This window comes from Cotesia typhae, unplaced genomic scaffold, assembly GCF_013202065.1.
Source record: "Cotesia typhae breed Kobodo isofemale line unplaced genomic scaffold, CoteBio_Ctyphae contig_22, whole genome shotgun sequence".
Classification (NCBI taxonomy): Eukaryota; Metazoa; Arthropoda; class Insecta; order Hymenoptera; family Braconidae; genus Cotesia; species Cotesia typhae.
In genome coordinates, this window is record NW_027423728.1 from 3,196,309 (window position 1) to 3,218,217 (window position 21,909).

General features: G+C 28.9%; 3 protein-coding genes across 3 annotated transcripts; all 3 read left to right on the forward strand.

The window, feature by feature from the left end:
* The first annotated feature begins 344 nt into the window (after positions 1-344).
* On the forward strand, positions 345-9,692 carry LOC141524073 (uncharacterized). The gene is made up of 4 exons (XM_074237724.1): positions 345-944; positions 5,522-5,697; positions 6,504-6,694; positions 7,562-9,692. Exon 4 carries the CDS (start codon positions 7,566-7,568, stop codon positions 9,690-9,692), a length of 2,127 nt encoding a protein of 708 aa, XP_074093825.1. The 5' UTR covers positions 345-944; positions 5,522-5,697; positions 6,504-6,694; positions 7,562-7,565.
* On the forward strand, positions 9,649-11,176 carry LOC141524354 (uncharacterized). Its single transcript, XM_074238180.1, has 2 exons — positions 9,649-10,174; positions 10,880-11,176. Exons 1-2 carry the CDS (start codon positions 9,740-9,742, stop codon positions 11,054-11,056), a joined length of 612 nt encoding a protein of 203 aa, XP_074094281.1. The 5' UTR covers positions 9,649-9,739; the 3' UTR covers positions 11,057-11,176.
* On the forward strand, positions 11,021-14,431 carry LOC141524355 (BEN domain-containing protein 5-like). Its single transcript, XM_074238181.1, has 5 exons — positions 11,021-11,041; positions 11,189-11,286; positions 11,517-11,733; positions 12,841-12,984; positions 13,249-14,431. Exons 2-5 carry the CDS (start codon positions 11,284-11,286, stop codon positions 13,476-13,478), a joined length of 594 nt encoding a protein of 197 aa, XP_074094282.1. The 5' UTR covers positions 11,021-11,041; positions 11,189-11,283; the 3' UTR covers positions 13,479-14,431.
* The last annotated feature ends 7,478 nt before the right edge of the window (positions 14,432-21,909 follow it).

The following is a 21,909-nucleotide window of genomic DNA, read 5'->3' on the forward strand; positions in this document are numbered from 1 at the left end:
GATTTTAATGATTTCTTTTTACATTTTTAGATACTATTAATAACTAACGTAAAAATATTTTACAACATCGGATTGAACGGTATTCTCTGTGTATCTCCTGTGTTACCATTAGAATTTCATAACCTTATCCAAGAGAGAACTAACTTTCATCAGCGTTCAGAAAATCCCAAGCTTTTAATTATCAATTTGATTGTTTTTGCATTTTGAAAGTTATCATTGAAATTTTATGAATTATATTAATCAGTATTATTCATTTATAAGAAGAGATTTAAAATATATTTATTTGCAAAGCAAATAAAAGTTATAAAAAAAAATAAACCAAAAAAACACGCTTTTATAAATAAACCAAACTAAAGGTAGAAAATAAATAATAATTTAAAAAAACTAAAAAACACGCTTTTCATAAAAAACCTTTTTATAATAAAATATATTTTTTTCTTATTTACACTATTATTATTATTATAATGTTCATCAAAATTTTTAATAAAATTTTTAATTTAAATTTATTACAATTTATTTTCTATTTTTTAGCTCAGTTTTTTATAAAATGCGTGATTTTAGGTTTTTTTAAATTATTATTTATTTTGCACTGTAGCTTTGTCATATATAACTTCTTTGATTAATTTCTTCAAGTATTAATAATAGCGGTTAACAAAAAAGTGTTAGATGAGGGATTCTATGAGGGGTTCCAGCTAAACTATTAGAATCCAATAAGCATCACTAAAACAATTGGTCGCTACGGGTTGGGAAAGAGGGGAAGGGGGAACAAAGAACCTGGAAGTTGCCCGCTAAAATTTAGTCAGTCGTTCACCGGCCGTTACAAGTACAAGTGACTATTGTTGAGCTATTGTTGTAGTGAATGTGCCTTTATTCTTACAAGTGTCGTCTAGTCCGTTTATTGGAAAACTTGTATTAATTTAGTAAAGAGTGAATTACCATAAAATGTAAGTACAATTTTTGTCAATCTTTAAATTTATCATTTATCATCTACAAACATCATGTGCATTTTGAAATTCCCGAATGTTTAATGATTAATTATACTGACTTTGCATTATAATTAATTAATTACTAAATATTCGGAAATTTCAGAATGCACAAGAAGTGTGTAAATCTTTTCAATGGGATCCAATGTATTGTAATGGTAGAACAGGAACTTCACATAGAAATCTGCTCAATCCTATGTCTTGCAATTGTTTTATTGAGCATGCAGTCGATGAAACGTAATGATTGAAAATTAAGCGTATAATTTAAAAAATAAATGTGTTTTTACTAGCTCAAAAAATAAAAAAAAATAAAAAAAAAAAAAACAATAAAATTTTATTAATGAAAATTAATTTAGCAGACATTTAATAATTTTAAGAATTTAGATAACAAATAAATTATTGCAAAGAAAATTGAGAAAAAAATCGACATTTAGAAATTTAAAAAAATGAAACGTAATTTTTTCAAGATAAATTTTTCGAACAAACTTGTTTGTTAAAAAAATGGTAAAGTGACTGCTAAAACTTTAATGTCATATTGTATTCGAAAGTTGAGACGGATTAAAACAACACTACAACAAAAGATTTTTTGTTTAAGATTAAAGGAAATAATGAAATTATCTTTATTTTTCATGAACGTGGATATGAACGTTGCGTATACTCATTTTTAAGTTCGGTGTAAGTGTAATTAACTATTGAAAATATTTGATTATTTAAAAATAAAAAGAAAAATTCTCAAAGACATTATTTATTACTCTTTTAACAGAGTCTACTAAAATCTAATAGGAAAACAGAAAGTCCATATAGAATCCTGTTCTATGTTAAGACTCAAAATTATTTTTGTAACGAAGCTTACTAGAATCTAATGGTGAAACAGGAGTTCCGTATAGAATCCTTTTCAATGCCATAAAGTAGTCATGAATAAATGACGGCACGATTATTTTAAATCCTCACTAGTAAAAGAGTAAAATCGCCAAAAATATTTTCGTCATAAAATTTACATCAATAAGTACTTATTGCGTGCTCAATAAAACAATTGCAAGACATAGGATTGAGTAGGTTTTTATGTGAAGTTCCTGTTCTACCATTACAATACAGTGGATTCCATTGAAAAGATTTACAAATTTCATGTGCATTTTGAAATTCTCAAATATTTAATGATTAATTAGTGTTTTATTAAACTTCTATCAAACTTATGAGCTCAGAGAGCTCAGAATGACACGAAAATTTATTTTTGAATTCGAAGAGCTCAAAAGCTTAGAACAGCTAACTCTATGAGCTCGGAGAGCTCGAAATAACATAATTTATATTCTGTGCTCGAAGAGCTCAAAAACGTTATAAGTGCAATTTTAAGCGCTGAGATATGGAATTAGCGGGAAGTTTCAGGGATGACCTTTAAGGTCAATCGTTTTCCAAATTTTTTTATTGGAAAAATTATTGCAAAAATGTTTTTGAAAACGTCATGTATAAAAAATTAGTAAGACTATGAGTGCAATTTTCAAAAAAATTTTTTTTTTGTTCTTATTTAATAAGCTAAGGAAATCCAAAATTATTGGATATATGCTAATTCTTGTATTATTATGAAGTTTTATTCAAGAGGTGCAATTTCCAATTTAAGATTGCTTTTAAATATTGATTGGAATTTTTTTATCATCATTTCAAAATCCGTCCTTAATGTGCTTTATCCTGGCTTCAAAATTCCTTCTAAGTAACAATCTTTTTTATCTTTTGGAAAATTACCATTTCTTATTTTATACCGATTTTATTGTAAGTGCTAAGAATTCCAAAAATTTTATTATTGTATTATTTATAAAAATTTTTTTTTGGTGTAACCCTAGAACTACAAACTTACTTTTTTTTTACATGCAAACTAGGGTAGAAGTATCGTTTGTGGCCACTGTACTTTTATGGCTATTCATTATTCAAATAAACGATAGAAATGAATTTATATTAATAAACCATTACAAACTTAATTTGTTTTAATATAAATTTTTTAAAACTCAACAAAAATATGGTTATAATATTATATTTTGTTATGAATTAAATCAAATGTTCACTGGCCAAAAACGGTGCTAAGGTGGCCAAAAACAGTACTTCTACCCTATTTGTAAAATTTTGATTTTGTTTAGTACTAGATTCATACAAGGTTTTTTAAATTTGCATCAGTGTTCGATAAAAACTTTTATTTGCATTTAATTTCTTGTGATGAATTCTATGTATAATTTAGTTTTGAAAGTAACTTTTGAAACAAGTAAAATTATTCGGTTATTGATTTTAATGAAATTTTATATGGTTTGCGTTTCTCACCGATAAAAACCAAAACAATACGTATACCAATGTTCCAATACAAAAAAGATAAATTATATTTTCTATTTTATTCCGTTATATCTAAAAATAATTTCTACAATGAATGCAAGTCATAAACAAAAAAAAAATGTTCTTGTATTTATTAAAAACTAATCGAAGAAACTTTTCAATTCATATCAAGTTTCTATAAAAATCGTTTTTTTAACTTCCCGCTAAGAAAATTGAAAATTTTCAAAAGTTGGGAAGTTATTGGTTTCACCCCTTTTTTCGAAAATCGAGTTTTCAACGGATGTTAACGTTTTGAGGTCCTAGCATACTTCCCCAAATGTTTCGCGATGATGCCTGTGTGTGTATCTATGCATGTATGTGTGTGCGTGTGTGTGTGTGTGTGGCCGTATGTAAACTTCTCGTAACTTTTGAACGTCTTGACAGATTTTATTGAGGTTGGCGTCATTCGAAAGGACTTGATCAAACTTAGATTCTGAATACAATTCGAACTGGTAGATTTTGAGAAATCAAAAAAACTGCAAAAATTTTTTTCAAATGTTGTTTTTTTGAAATAACTTTTAAACGGCTCTACCAATCGATTTTAAAAACTAATCAGCTCCTAACATCAAAAACCACGTTGATCGCCGCCAGCCCGGTCGAAATCGGTTCTTTCATTCAAAAGTTATTGCAGTTTGAAAATTTAAGGAATAGTATTTCAATAAACTTCTTTCAGATTTTTTAGCTCGAAGAGCTCAAAAACGCAATAAGAGAAATTTTGAGTGCTTAACTCTAGACTGGTGAACAAACGCGACCTAACGACTTTGGTCAAGTGAGGAGGGATTTGCCACAATGCTTTTAGAGTGTACAGTGTTGCCAGTTCATACACGTTTGACAGGAAGAAACTAGAGGTGTTTTCGGCAGTAGCACCGCGGATAAAAAGTACTTACGACTTTGGTCAAGCGATGAGGAAAGCCCCGCAAATTTTTTTAAGAAATTTTTTTTCAGCAACTTAATATTTTCGAAGGTTTTGGGAAAAATTATTAATATATTCTAATATGTTCAAGGAACAAAGTCAAATTTTTTTGAATAATTTTAATAAATATTGAAGATGTAATAAAAAACAATATAATTAAGCGGCGTCACGCTCATTTGCAGGGATGGCCTATAGGGTCAATCGTTTTTCTAATTTTTTTATTCAGTTTTTACAAATAAATAAGAAATTTCATTTCCTTATGACATTAACGAATCGATTAACCCTAAAGGGAAACTGTATGGACCACGCAATTGATCAATAAAAATAAATGAGTCCCACTTTTGAAATTCTAAATTTTTAATGATATTAACGTAACAACAAAAATTTATTTAATATCTTTAAATTTATATGTAACTATTTTGAAACAGATGAAACTTGAGGTAGTTTTCCGATACCCAATTTTATTTATCGCTTTTTTTCACTCGCTAATGTTGTTTTTCTCATAAATTATTGTGTACTCCTCTTAATCGTTATCATTTATATTAACAGTATTATTTTATTAACTATATCTATGAAACGATTTGACTAAAAATTTCCATATCTGTTCAATAATTACAAATGTAGTAATCTATAAAATATTAGTTTATTTATGAAGATCTGATTGTTCAGCATTTACAGCAAAAGAAAAAATATTTACAATTTTCTTCCTGTATACCGCCTGTATGAAAAATGGTAATTAAATTGTAATCACTTCACGTTTGGAGAGATCAACGGATCTTGAATTCTAAGATTTGCTGCATTTAGAAATCCTTAGTAAGAGTACACAAATTCAAAATTTTCTGACACTATTCTTTTTGCACGTTATCTATTCTTGTGTTATATAAAAGTACATTCATACTTAAAGATTATGAGTTAATTATTAAGAGCCACTCTGCAAATATTAATTTAAAAACAAAGAAAGAGATTACCTTTGTAGAGAATGTGTTGAAGAGTGGCACATTCAAATAAGTGTAAATAAAATATTTTTCCCAAGAAAATAATTTCAATATCTTTACTATCTTTTTCTTGATTTTCACTCGCATATTCGACTACAATAATTGTTGTTAAATTTATTATAATTATATTGTTAATTTTACATTCCTAGATCAGATATAAAGTACATTTACTTTGGTAATTACCAAAGTCTTAAGACTTTACTAAATACTGTATCATTTGTGATTCATATGTACTTTCTCTTCTCAACTAAACAAAATTTTAACATGTTTTTTTGTAGATTGATTTAAATCGCTCATGTTCGCGTACGTAAAATACCTTCCTCCGGATAATAATTGTGCAGTTGTTGCAACGTCACAAATTCGGAAGTTCAAATTAGACAAATTTGACAAGTTTAAACATTATAAGATAATTTCTGGAGACGTAACAAAAAAGCGCTGATTCTTGCTATTAAAGGTAAGTTGTATTTTTATATCATACATTAATAATCATAATATCGATATTATATAATTGAAAGCACTATATTTAATAAAAATAATTACACTACATTACATTATATTTATTAACAATTACATTTTACAAATATTTGAGAAAAAACAAAAATGTAAAATTGTCTTAGGTCAATTTATTCTTTAAAATCGTATGAATACGAGTGATCATAAGTGTTAGATTTATTTCAAATCGATTAGCTTATTTACTCCAATATTTTAGTATACGAAAGTGCTTCACTAACCTTTAAAATTCTAGAATAATTTTTCAATTATCGTATAAAATACAAGCGATCCAGCCCGGTTTCGCACGGGTATTTAGGAAAAATTTCCAAATTATTCATAATAAAATATAGCCTATGTCACCCGGGGATAATGTAGCTTCCCAACGGTAAATAGTATATTACACCCCTTGGGAAGGAAAATAAAAAAAGCCTCAGATCACATGAAATTGTTGGCCGAGGCGAAGCCGAGGTCAACAAACATGTGATCTGAGGTTTTCTCTTTTACTTCCTAAGGGTTGTATAATATTTTTTTTGTCCGACGAAGGCGGAAAGCGGCAACTTTGTTTAGCACAGCGGGAATACATACTCATTTATTGATATAACTGACTCCATTTTCTGTAATCAATGATTTATTTTATCCTCAGTTAGAAAAATATATAAAAACAAAAAGTTCTCTATCCGAATTCTCTAATATTTTGATTAATTTTTATGAATTTTGTACATTCTACTGCAGATTTCATTTTATATCGATATCGAAATTTGTTAACAGACTCAAAAGAGGAACTTGATAGTATCGTATCATCTGGAAAAAGACATCCCATCCCTCCAGGATACTTACAAAAGTCTTGTACTGAAGAAAGTGATATTGAGAGTACACTACAGAAAGTCATTACTACTGATGCTAACAAAGTGAAATCTGTTCTGGAAAAAAAAATTGCTGTGAAGCAACAACAATTGCTGGTAAGTTCATTTATTTATAATAATTAATATTGATATTGATGACTATTTTTAAATGTTGATTCTATATTCAAATTGGAGTCATCAAATCACTTAAATTTAAATACACCAGTATTTGATACATTAAACTTCGATTGTTTAATTGATAATTCCGGCTTTAACAATCACTCATCGTATTCATTATTTTGATAAATGCAGTCTTCTTAGAGTAACAAGTCTAACATGAAAAAGTGTATTTTCAACAAAATTTACGCTAATGAGGAGCTTTTGTACACCAAAACAATTTAATTAAAAAAAAAAAGAGTTTTGCAAGCATAATTGTAGTCGAATATTAGATGGAGATTTTTCAATCAAATTTCTAAAATTACTGTTAAGGTTGTTCGGACATCAATGGACTTTTCAAGATCAAAAGCTAATTTTTTTATATCTTATGAATTGCTATCTCATACGTCTAAATTAATTACTCTTTTTCTTTTATTAATTCAATGAGCCAATTTCTGTTTGAAATGATTCATATTTAAAGTATTCGAAAACATCAAAATAGTTTCTTTTTAATTGTACAATCTCAAAAATCAAAAACATGAATACATGCATAAAACTCAGAAAAATGATTAAGTCGGCAGATCATCACCGAATTTTTCTGTTACATACAAGTAGAAAGTTCTAGCCCTTTGAGATGAAAACTATCGGGTATATAAGTTTAAAAGTTATTTGAAAAAATATTACTATTTAAATTTATATTTGAGATTGTGCAAAATTTATAGAACGGAATTGCACATACATACATACACACACGCACGTCCATTGCTAATCCATTTATTTTATTTTATGAAATTATACTCATTCTGGTGGTTTTATTTTTGCTTAAAGCACAATGCCGTCGAATCAGGAAAGAAGAGTGAATAAACAATATTTATTACCGTCTTATAAGCGTAATCGAGTAAGTAAGCGAACAACAGAGCGTTGGAGACTTGTCTTCCAAAAATCTTTCGAACACTGCATAAATAAGAAAGAAAATCATAATCAATGTTTCTCCTCCACTGGAAATAATAGCAGTTTGGAACATTCGACAGATATTAATGAACAGCTACCCGACATAAATATTCATAAAAATATAAATCCCGAAGAAAACGATCAAGTCTCATCTACCGAAACTAGTGATTCTGAAAGTTCATTGGATGATTCTGACGGTTTTTCTGATGACAGCAATAATTATGTATACAGTACTGTTTCAAGCACTGATTCTGATTCTTCGTCAGATAGTGATAGCGATAGTTCATCACATTGTAACACTAACTCCTCATCTAATAATTCTCATTCTCAACGTAACTTTCATTCAACAAGATTTAATACAGATGATTTCCAAGGTAGTAAATTAATGTTTCCTGAAGCACAATTAACTGTGGCAGACGTTATGTTCATGATCACAGCATATTCGGTACAGAAAAATTTAACCAAAAGAGATGAAGATGATCTTATACAACTTATAAAAATATTAGCTGGCCCGGAATTCATGTCGTGGAATGCCTCTCAGCATGCACGTGCTAAAACATATAGTCCTCCAAAATCGAAAATAAATACACATTTTTTTTGCCCAAATTGCAACGTTGTATTAATTTCACATAATAACGGTAAAAAAATGAAAGAAAAATCTGTAGAATGTACTAGTTGTGAAAGAAAATATAAGCTTAAATCAGAAAGTTCAAATCAATTTATTACTGTGGATTTAGATTATCAGCTCGAAAATCTTTTGCATAACAAAGATATTCAAAAAGATTTATTACAATCATTGGATTTACGTGACAAAAATAAAGTCGATGGAGTAATTCATACTATTTACGACTGTCAATTGTATAAAGACGTTCAACTTTTGTCTCCACAAACATTGACATACAACGTCAACACAGACGGTGCACCACCTTTCAAGAGTTCAAATTGTAGTTTTTGGCCGATACAGTTGTGTATAAATGAACTTTCTCCTGAAATACGAAAGCAAAATATAATTCTTGGTGGTATGCTTTTATCTTCAACTGAGCCAGGTCCAGAGTTGATGAAAATTTATTTATCAAAATTTATCGATAATGCTGAAAAACTTATGATTGATGGAATTAATATTACTATGCATAATTCAAATGTAACGAAAAATTTTAAATTCCATTGCCTCTTAATATGTGTAGATTCAGTTGCTAGACCTGTTATGCAAAACCGATATCAGTACAGTGGTTATCACGGTTGCAGTTGGTGCTACGATCTTGGCGAGTACAATAGTTCAGCTGTTCGATATCCTATGACTGAAAACGATCCTATTTTGAGAACTCATAAAGATTATGTCAATGATGTAGAAAACGTAGAGAAACTAAATCGACCTATTAATGGTGTAAAAGGTCGCTCTGAGCTATTACGATTGCAGCACATAGATTGTATATGGAGTTTTCCTATAGATTATATGCATGGTGTTTTATTAGGTGTTACGCGGCAGTTATGGACTATTTGGACAACTCCGAGAACTTTATACTATTTAACGCCAGCTGATCGTAAAGAAATTAATAACCGATTTCTCCAAATAAAACGACCACATGAAATTCACAGATTAGTAAGGCCTATCAAAACTATGGCAAAATGGAAAGCGTCTGAGTGGGAATCATGGTTACTGTTTGATAGCTTACCCTGTTTGGTTGGAATTTTAAAAAAAGAATGTTTCGATTCATATTGCTTATTTGTTTCAAGCATATTCACATTATTATCTGGTAATATTACTGAAAGAAAATTGATAGAATGTGAGTTAGATTTGTTGCAATTTGTTGGAGAATGTGAACAGTTTTACGGAAAATCTGTAATGACATTTAATTTACATTCAATGTATCATATAGGGCAATCAGTACGACAAAGTGGACCACTCTGCTCCAGTAATACGTTCATTTTGAAAATGAAATCTTTTATTACAAAAAAGAAATTAATGCTGCTTACGGTGTTTCTCAACAAATTGTTACTTCATCCCTAAAAAGAAATCATATTCGGCGCAATATTAATAATGGTACTGAGTCAGCAATGTGTCGTGAATATTGTAGAAAATTATTTCTTCCACAACAGTTAACAAATTTTGTACGAACAGATAATGGTGCAATGCTTACCGGTAAAGCAAATGAACCTAATGCAAGAATTTATAACCTAATTTGTGATCTTCACATTCCGGAAGTTCAGAGTAGCAAGATCTATGGCCGATGCATTCTCAAAAAAAAAATTCTTCGTAGTATAAAGTATACGCGTTCAAAAAAAACTGATGATACGGTTATTCAGTTGAAATCCAAGAAAATAATTCAAATACATGACTTTGTTGTAATTAATAATACTTGCTATTTATACGGCCGAGAGCTTGTGACAACTCTTGCGGAATTTCGCACAACTCGATTGAATCATATCTTGGAAGTAGTTGATATGCAAGGTGATGAAGTATTTATTAATGCTAACGATTTAGAAAGTAAGGTAGTATTTTTTTCCACTGGAAATAAAACCTATGTTTCATTTTTGCCTGATCATTTGGGAATTTAAGTAAAGTTAAGAAATTCTTTTTGTTTTAGTGTCATATATATATATACTAAATGTTAGCTCTTGATAATTTTCCAAATTTATGTCTCTTTAATTGTCTTCAAAAAGATCTGATAAGCTTTGTAGTATTATTACTTAATAAATTACTTTATTTTTCCATAATAAGTAATAAATTATTATTATTATTATTATTATTATTATTATTATTATTATTATTATTATTATTATTATTATTATTTATTAGTTATTAGACTAACTCTAGTTTAATAATTATAAGTAGTTCAAATTAAACTATTTGCTATGGAAAATTATAATATAAATTTTTAGTATTATGATATTAATTCATTATTGTGATAGAAAATGGAAGCCGCAATTAATATAAATACTAACTTAAATGATTTATAATGTTAAACTGTCTATTTTATGTTAAATGAAAAAACAATTTTTAGTTAAAAATAATATTTTTTCACATGACATCACTCAATTTTCTTCCATTTATAGATTACTTTCTCGTCAATCAGTATTAGATATTGAAATTTTTAATAGTACTGAATGAAAATTGAAAAATAAAATATATATACACATGTTACATACATAAATAACAAATTATGACCCAATTCTGTTAACTTAATATTGCCATAGGAGATGGAATTAGGATCGAGTGAAAGTATGGAAAAAGAAAATAATCAAAATAAAGAAAATTTAAATCAGAGGCAAAACAAGATCATGCCGAAAGACAATCAGGAGTTTTCAGATGGAATTTTGGCTAATGATAACAAGGAGCAAAAGCAAACAGCTGTAAAGGTAAGGATTATGTAATATTAAAAAAAAAAAAAGTACATTACAAGAAGATTATTTCAAATTGCTTATGTGCTAGGAGAAAGGTTAGTGCTATTATAAAGGTTAGTACTATTAAGGCTTACGTTTTTTTTTTTTTTTTTTTTTTTTTAGCTGCCAACGAGACATCTAAAGTATCTAAAGCTCCAATTGACGTCAATGACATTCGGCGACCACCTCCAGTCGGCTACGTTCGAGTTGACAATGACATGGTAATAAATATAAAAGTTGTATTAATATTGTAGCTGTATTAATTGTCTCAAAACTCTGAGTTGAAATATTAATGTATGTAATGAAAGCAGTATCATTTAAATTTATTACGGTAGTGGATATTCTTATCTCTCAATTATAATAATATTTAAGTACGTCAATAGTAGAAACTTGCAAAAAAATGGGACCTGATTCCTCATTGGTTTATTCTTCATAAAATTTATTGTTGTAGATCCACTTGGGGCGTGGAATCTGGTTGCCACAAGCGACCTTCAACAACGATATTTACACTGCAGGGTCATCATTGGCAATGGTGGTCAAAAATATTGCAGTGTCTGTATTTGGAGTCGAGTACTTAAAATCTCATAGTGTGAAAGGGAAGGGTTCAAACAAAACTAAGAGTATCCCACGACCAGCTATCGATCCAACAAAAGCTCTCGCCATACGAGGTAATTGATGAAGTAAACAAAAAACAAAAAACATTTATCTATTGAAGATACACCAATAAAAAAAAATTGATTGAATGAAAAAGTAAAACAGTTCTATAAAATCTGATTATTAACGAATCAATTGATTTTGAAGTATTTATGCTTAGAAAAATCTGAAAAACGGTTGACCCTAAAGGCCATCCCTGTAACTTCCCGCTAATTCCATACTCAAATGCTCTAAATTGTACTTATTATATTTTTGAGCTTTCCGAACTCAAAAATATAACGTATGTGTTATTTTGAGCCCTTCAAGCTCAAAAGTCTGATATAAGTTTAATAAAACACTATTTTTTGAATTGTCAAACCCCAATAACTTTTGAATGATTGAACCGATTTTTACGCAGTTGGCAGCATTCGACGCAGTTTTTGAAGTCTCAAAAAAGATTTTTAATTGTAAATTGATCGAACGAGGAATTTCGAAGAAATTCAGAACAATCACATTTTTCGGTTTTCTTTCGACAACGGTAACTCCCGAACGAATCAACCGATTTTGACGGGACTGGTGGCAATCGACGTGGTTTTTAAGTTTAAGAGCTAATTAGTTTTTGGAATTGATCGGTAAAGCCGTTTAGAAGTTATTTCAAAAAAACGATTTTTGAAAATTTTATTTTGAGATTTCTCAAAATCTAGCGAACCGAATCGATTCAAATTTTCACGAAATTTAATGGCAATGATACTCTTTGGATTGCAACCTATCTCGATCCAATCGGTCAAACCGTTCAAAAGTTATAAGAGGTTTACACACACACACACACACACACACACACACACACACACACACACACACACACACACACACACACACACACACACACACACACACACACATACAAACATACAAACATACAAACATACAGCCGCACGGACACCATTGCGGGAATAGTCAGAACAGCTTCCTAGGACCTCAAAACGTTGAGATCTGATGAACACTCGATTTTCGCAAAACCGGGTAAAACCAATAACTTCCCGAATTTCAAAAAATTTTCAATTTTTCTTAGCAGGAAGTTATAAAAATAAATTTGATCGTTTTGTCATTATTAAAATTAAAAGTTTCAAATTTTTGTTTAGATATTTTCGAATATTATTTAAAAACAGAACGAAAAATGACTGGACAAGCCCTGATGAACGAAGTCGACTTATATGAGGAGTATATTCGACAGAAAATATCCGACCTCCTCCGGCCACCAAGACAAGCAAACAAAAATAATAAAAGTATTTAAAAAATTTCATTAAGATACATTTTATTATACCCTAATTAAAAATACTGATTGAAAAGAATTGAGAAGCGGTCGCTCCATGCAAACTGTATATCTATATATAGAAACAAAAGAATTGAAGTTATTGAAAAAAATTCGAATTTTATCATTTTCAATTCTTTTCTATCAATATTTTTAAACAGGGCAGTTTTGAAAACGATATCAAAATATTTTCGGGTACATTTTACATATTTTTTTTTTTTTAATGTATTTGTTGTAGAAAGTGAAGCTAGCCAAAAAAATGTTACTCACGACAAAAATGATGTACCTGCTGCTGCTTCGGGGGACATGAATCCTGAACTCAATACAACGAATCCAACAAACAATACCCACGATAATCAATTAACCAGCTCGGAAAAATCGTCGGTAGGAGACTCGAGCTCTTCAGAAGGTTCCTCAGGATCATCTAATGAGGAATCAAAATCTGCTAGTGACGATTCCATAGAATAAGAAAAATGATCATCAAAAAATACTAAACCTAGTTACTTTTTTATTCTATTTTGTAATAGATGTTGTCTTAAATAAGTTAAATAAAGTTTTTCATTAATATCATTAAACCGCAACACTGAACAAGATGACAATCTTCAATGGTAATCTCCACTAAGTAAATGCCAAGCTAATAAAAAAAAAATCTGATTGAATTCGTGAATTTTTACGTAAGTTATCGTGTTTGAAACGGAAAGTTGTCTTGATTGATAGGAATTTTCTTTTAACTATTTTGATATTTTTTTCTGATTCTGTTATCTTAAAATGATTTTTACTAGTGACAGAATTAATCTCCGTTAAATTATCTTTCGAATAATGCGCAAATTAATTAGACTACGTGGATGCTTCGCATCATAAGTCGTGTAAAATTTTGATAGTAATTTTTTCTTCTTGTCCATCACATTATAATGTGAATATATATGTATTGATAAAGGTATTTAGTCGGTGTATATAGCGAATATTTAAGTGAGTATTATAGACTAAGAGACGTCTGAGTAATCTAGAGCAATTTTTGTATAACTTGCTACAAAATCATTTAATTTTCGAAATCTTGATAAGAGCCAAGCATATAAATTCTCAACTTTAAAAGGATCGTCTCATTAAATTCATTAGATTACAAGCCACGCCCAATCTGGAAATCCAAACACACTTTTTATCACATTCAATAAGTGTTTACAGATAGCTACCGATGAAAAAAATTGTCGAAATCCTGATAAAAGCCAAGCATATAAATTGTAAACTTTAAAAGAATCGCCTTATTAAATTCATTAAATTACAAGCTACGCCCAATCTGGAAATCCAAACACAATTCTTTTCCCATTTAATAAGTGTTTACAAATAGCTACTGATAGAAAAAATTGTCGAAATCCTGATAAAAGCCAGACATATGAATTATAAACTTTAGAAGAATCGCCTTGTTAAATTCATTAGATTACAAGCTACGCCCAATCTGGAAATCCAAACACAATTCTTTTCCCATTTAATAAGTGTTTACAAATAGCTACTGATAGAAAAAATTGTCGAAATCCTGATAAAAGCCAGACATATGAATTATAAACTTTAGAAGAATCGCCTTGTTAAATTCATTAGATTACAAGCTACGCCCAATCTGGAAATCCAAACACACTTCTTGTCATATTCAATTATTCAATAAATGTTGACAAATAGGTTCCGATAGAAAAATTTTAATTTGATTATGGGAATCCTGATAAAGACTAGATGTGTAAATCATAAATTCTAAAAGGATCATCCTCTTGAAATTTGTAAAAACACAATAGACTTTATCTGGATAGTCCCATTTATAGACATAAAAAAAACTTTGCCAATTGGCATAACTGGATATTCACATCAGAAATCATCGTACGTATACACTCCAATAGGACTTCTCCATTCCCATTGGATTATTCCACACTGTCATCGGTATTGGTATGTAACAGGAATTACTGCGACAAAAGCACAATAGATTCCGATATAATTTTTTTTTATTGGAATCTATTGGATGTTTTCAACAGGGTACGTATTTTTCTTACAAAAGAAGTAAATTGAAAACTTGAGGTACACCGAAAGCAAGAAAGTCTTAAGTCAAGCGTAAATTTTCTTAAATCAAAAAAATCTTAAGGAAGATTGAAAATTTCTTGAATGAAGTTAATTTTTTTTAAGCCAAGAAAATTCCTTCTTGCTCCAAAATAACTTCGGTCTTCCTTACAATTTTCTTAGTTCAAGAAATTTTCTTTTTCTATGTATATATGACATCTCAATACTTAAAATATATTAACTTATCTTAAACTTAACAAGAAATTAAATAAAATAACTACTACTAACTTCTTTTAAAGTTAAAAAACATACTTAAGTAAATGAGCACAAACAACAAAACAAAAATTTTTAAAATTATAATACTAAATAAAAAAATAATAATCCACAGATTCGGTAGAATCTGGCACCAAGATCCGTTCAAAAATTTCGTTGTAAACGGAGCGTCAGACTACCGACTGTGTTTACTGTAAGCATGACGTTTTTCTGAGGTTGCAAATTTTATTTTAAATTCTACGTTCTTTCTTTTTCTTAAATTTCTATTATAACAGTAGTTCATACCTTTTTTTCCTAATATTAATTAATTGAAAAAATATGAAAAAATTGTTTAGTTCTATGAATCAGAATTATTTCGGTTCAGACAGCGTTGAATATAACTGCTTAAATTTTGTCCCTATTATAATTTTTTATTCAGATATCTCTGCATAGGAACATTTTTTAACAATAATACTAATTATAATACTAAAAGTAATAATATCGGTAATAATAAATTGATGTTAAAAATGACAGCAATAATAATATTTATCATTATCATTATTATTACTAAAATAATTGTTTGTTATTTTCATTGAATTAATGTGTATTGCAGTATTAAATCTAAATTAAAATTTTTTCTTATTAAGAAAATGTCAAAATTCTCTTTGTATATATAAGAAATGTATAATTTCCATCAATAATTTAAGTTATCGATTTAAACCGGAGGCGTTTACGCGGATTAGTCAGTTTAAATTTTTTAATACCACTAGCTAATATGAGAAAAGAAAACTTTAATCTTTTTTATCATAATTTGAGCTGTAAAATCAAAGAACGAACGACTTTTCATATGATTATAGCTTTGCCTGAAAAAATTCATTTATTTATGAATTTTTAATATTGCGCGGGAAAAGTTTACGTTTGAAATTAAAAATGTAAAAGTATCTTATGAAACAAAAAGTTTTATAGAACAAATTATCATACAACCTTCCATGTTTATGTTTGAAACATATTTTTTTAATTAAATTTTATTTGTTAACCAGTTTAAACACACAAACATTGTATGAGTTATACTTTCTTCGGATAAACCAGAAGTTCAGTCTGGGGAATTCTCATTAAAAAGTGTGAACATTCTGTGATCTTATGGTTATTGCCTGTAGGTGGCACTGTCATCCAATTGAGCGGGTTTCAAATAATCTTAATCTCTTGATAATACGAAACATGACTATGCGTTTGATATATTGAGTCATTTACTAACAACAATATCATAATAACAATAAATAATATTGGTAACCATAATAAAAATAACAATAATAGTAATTATAATACTGAAAGTATTAATATCGGTAATAATAAATTGATGTTAAAAATGAAAGCAATAATGTTTATCATTATCATTATTATTACTAAAATGATTGTTGTTATTAATAAATCCGAATAAAAACAGTTTCACTGTAAAAAATTGCGCCACGTCCACGTGCATAAAACTCATCTCAATAACATTAGCACTTTACAAAAAAAAATAAGACTCGTTTCAAAAATTTTCATTCTTTACAAAAAGATGTGAAATCCGAACAAAAACAGTTTCACTGTAAAAAAAAAGCCATTCGGCAGCCGAAATGGAAGTAGATTTCATAAACTATATAAATTCACATGTGAAGTATAAAAAAAATAAAATAATTATCATAATCATTATGTTTATAATTAATTTAATGTTCCCCTCCTGTTTCACAATCATTAAAATACACGCGTACATTACTCAGGCGGCAATGTAACTTTTTCATCCTTAAAAATAGAGTGGAAAATAAACCTTTCAGCATCAGAATGATAGAAAAAATTTAGAATTTTCTGGGACAATCCGATTCTCTGCGACAACTACCTTACGATGAAATTTAATGTAGAAAGTATTCATTATGTTTAGAGCTGTATTTTTGCTTCCTTTCCTCCTCTCTACGTGGTAAAGGCCTACAGGGGACCCGCCACGTTAAAGAAAGGGAACGCATCTTATTACACAGTACCTCTTGGGTGATGTGGAAATCTGCGTAATAACTGAACGAATTATTGACTAACTAACATCAGTATGGCAGAATGACAAGGGGTGTTATTTAACATCCAAAACGACTACAAGAGTAAAATTTCATTGAAATAATCCCAGAACAGATACATTTTTTCGGGCTAAAAATACGCGTAAATATGTAAATTAAAGCTTATTTTCTCAGCTTTAAGATGCATTTGACCAGGATCGAATATCTCAATGTGTTCGAAAGTTACACGAGGGAGAAATAGCAGAAATACTCAATTTTCGAATTTTCAAAATTTTAAAATGCTGTAATTTCTAAACTAATCGACCGATTAGGCTCAAATTTGAACTCGACCTTCGTAATTAGTCATAAACTAAGTATGTTGAGTTTCATTATGATCCGTTAAGAATTGTAGACGGTATCGTGCTGACAAGCCCGCGTTATATCCTATAGATATATATATATATATATATATATATATATATATATATATATATATATATATATATATATATATATATATATATATATATATATATATATATAAATACATACATATATAAACATTTGAACCATATGTATTTTCTGATTCAGCTCGTCGAGCTGAATCAGGATATAGCAAAATTTTTCAAAAATTCCGACATGAGGACAAATACAATAGTTAGATTTCTATGAAATCTACTAAAAATTGCGCCAAGTCCACGTTCATAAAACTCGTCTCAATAACGTTTGCACTTTACAAAAAAAATAAGACTCAATATAATAATTGTCATTCTCTACAAAAAAAAAGTGAAATACAAAAAAATACCAAGAAACTGTCATAATGTTAAAAAAATTGAAAGAAAATTTGTTGAAAATTTAAAAATTAAAAAAAAATTTTTTTATCGTACTTGGCGCGCGTCATTGAGTACCCCAAATTTTTTCAGGATAAATAAACATCCTTTGAATGATTAAAAATTTATAATTAAGTCAACCTATAAAATGCATGAATTTAATTAATCAACTATTATTATTTAATAATAAGTTTTACAAAATTTAGGTAAAATCGACATGTCATACGTATGTTATTTAAAATTTTTAATCTTCCAGACATCATTTATGATTTTACTAAAACGCCCTCTCGTGTTTGGTTATGAAAACTACTTCAAAGTGGATACAATTGAGTGCTCTAGAAAAGAAAACATATGGCCGACTAAATTGAGAAAATGCGGTGTGATTGCCAATCAAAATGTGTTAATTACAATTAAACTAAGCAATATCAAGTTTCTTCATTGAAGCTTAATGACAGAGCTGAAAAAAATTGAATCAAAAATTTTATATAATTTCAGATGATTTCACCACACCACCATATTGATAGTTATGTCCACTAAAAATTTAAAAACGGATTTTTTCACTGAAACTGATAATTAATCGAGTAAGCAGTGTTTTTAATGAGTTGAGTATGCTTGACTAATGTAAATTTATAAGTATAAGAATGTATGAAATCATATATTATGTAATTAGAGCTGATCAGCCCGAATATGTATAACTATACATAATTACATAAATTCGAGCAAAATCGTTTTTTCTCGGGTTGAAATTCTTCCGAAAAAATTTGGGGTACTCAATGACGCGCGCCAAGCGTATCGTAATAAAAAAATTTTTTTTTAATTTTTAAATTTTCAACAAATTTTCTTTCAATTTTTTTAACATTATGACAGTTTCTTGGTATTTTTTTGTATTTCACTTTTTTTTGTAGAGAATGACAATTATTATATTGAGTCTTATTTTTTTTGTAAAGTGCAAACGTTATTGAGATGAGTTTTATGAACGTGGACTTGGCGCAATTTTTTTACAGTGAAACTGTTTTTGTTCGGATTTACTTAAAGCTAGATTTAATAGTTAACAAATCTTTATTTAAATGAAATAAATAAGTCGATTAAATTAACCAAACCAAAACGAAGTATTATATGATTCAAAATAATATATGTTTAAATGAAAGAAATTTATTAACATTAAATATATATGTTTGATTGACTTCAAATAAATCTGCGCATTTGAGTCAAACAAACTGTTTTCTTAGTGCACTCGTTAAAACATTCTCTGATACGACCAATTTTCATTTCTAGCCATAAATCGCTTGATCTTGTTATATATGGCCGTATCAGTTCGTATATGAAAACAAAATTATTTATTAAAATTATTCAATTTATTATCGAGTTTATTTAGTAAGAAAGATTCTTGTAATATGAATTCATGAAAATCAAATTCAAAAGCGAGGACTTTTGTAGTTATTTATAAATAAAAATGCAATTAAGTGGATTTGAAAAATTTATACTTATGATAGTAGCATTAGTTATTATTGGTTACGGAATATATCACAATCAAACCCAAAACAAAAACGTAGAAACTGATGGTGAAAATTCTGGCAGTAATGGCTCTGAAGAAACTTTAGGGGGTAATGCAGGAGTAATGCAAGAAGAGAGAAATCATCTTCCTGTTCAATCTGAACTTCGACTTAATCCTGAGAAACCGAATCAAAATTTTTCTAATTCTACAGAAACAACTATTCAGGGTATCACAGCATCAGTTTCTCCTCAACAACTTGAAAACCCGGATGTTCATAATATTTCTGCTGATAGTAGGCAACGTATCATCGAATATATAAAGCACATAGATACTAAAACGGATTATTTACAAATGTCTTGTATCACTAAATTTTCAAACAATCAGGATGAATATAAGCACTACATGATTGATCTGATAGAAAATGACCCCTTGAGTCAGATGGTCGGTATGAGTAAAGCTGCCATCAGTTCATTATGCTCCTATGCGATTCCAGATTCTAATCATAAAAAAGAAATTTTAAAAACCTTTGCTTGTGAAGTCATAAAAGCTCTCAACACTCATGCCATATCACACGTTACACAAGAAATAAAGTGGATCGATTCAGTTATATGTTATCTTACGTTATCGTCGATGTACGAATATTTGGTTGAGTGTCAATCGAAAACAGTCCATAAAAGTGATTCTATTTGTCATGATGCAATTATCACATTGGTTCCACAATGGAATTATTTTCTAGAGCAACAACGTACTGAAATTGAATATGTGCAGATTAATGTTCCAAGATTATTGACTAATTATTTGTATGATCACCAAAAATTTGTCGAGGAACAAACCTTGTACGGTAGTGAAATCAATCGGATCTTTGAAAGTAACAGACCAACAAATAACAATTATTATAATTACTTTAAGAGTGTGTATGATGCTTTGACTAATCATCAGGCAGAAACTTCCTCCAGAAAGACCCGAAATATTAAATGTTAACACTCCAAATCCTTCCAACGATGTGAATATGGGTCGATCTGAAATTCAACATAGCCCTGATAGAAGAAATCAAAATCTTCCTGATGGTTCTGCGACAATACCAAGTCAATCTGGAGAACCAATAGTTCCTCTTCAAGAACAAGCAGAAGACAAAATCAATCAAGAAAACGTTCGTTATTTAAATATTTCTGAAGAACATAGAGCTTTAATAATCTCTAAGATGGTCAATCATCGAAATGAAACTGATGATTCACAAGCTCGTACCATAACTGCATTTTCAAGGAACCCAAAAGCTTACATGAGCACCTTTAATAATATCATCAATAAAATGGAAACGAGCAAGATTATTTCCATACTAATAACGGCTATAAATGCTTTGCGTTATTGTGCAAAAGACATTTCTAGTTCTGCAAATGAAACATTGAAAGAATATGTACGAGAAATAATAATTACAATGAATAGTGCTTTACCTAAAACAAATTATAACGATCAAAGCATATTCTCATCACTTAAGAAGTATTTAATATTGTTGTCGATGTATGAATGTTTGGTTGAATGTGACCCTAACAATTATAGAAAATTTAATTCAATTTGTCATAATGCAATTATCATAATGGTGCCACAATGGAATTACTTCCTGAACCGACAACTTACTGGAATGGAGTTTGTGACGGTTAATGTTTCAAGATTATTGACTAATTATTTATATGATCACCAGATATTTATCGAAGAACATTCGTTGCACTATTCTGAACTTCTTTAAGTGCTCTCGAATACCACGACGGTAGATGACGACTTGCATGATTATTTTGATTATATTTATTATGCTTTAAGTAATTAAAAGCAATTTTTACTTATTAAAAAGGTTTGACTCCAAATTACGAAAAAAAAAAAATTTTTTTTCTTCACAATAACTTTTTTACTAATATGCTGAAAAATTACATATTACACTGAGAAAACAGTGAATTTAAATGAATTGAGGCTCGTTGACTGTAAATAAATCTCTTATTTAAATATCATCAGAAATATTTATTTGATACTAATAAATTGATTCATTTGAGACAAAGTTATAGTATATTTAAATGAAATCCAGATTTGTTCATAGTTAACAAATATTTCTTTAGTGCTAACAATCATACACTTCAACCAAATCAGATTTGTTAACTATAAATAAATGGTATGTTTGAATATGTTCAAAGCAATGGTTTTTAGTTTAAGTTTTAGAAAGTAGTAAAAGTAGACATATCGAACGTTTAGGGTAAAATGGGGACTTCTTTTGGAAT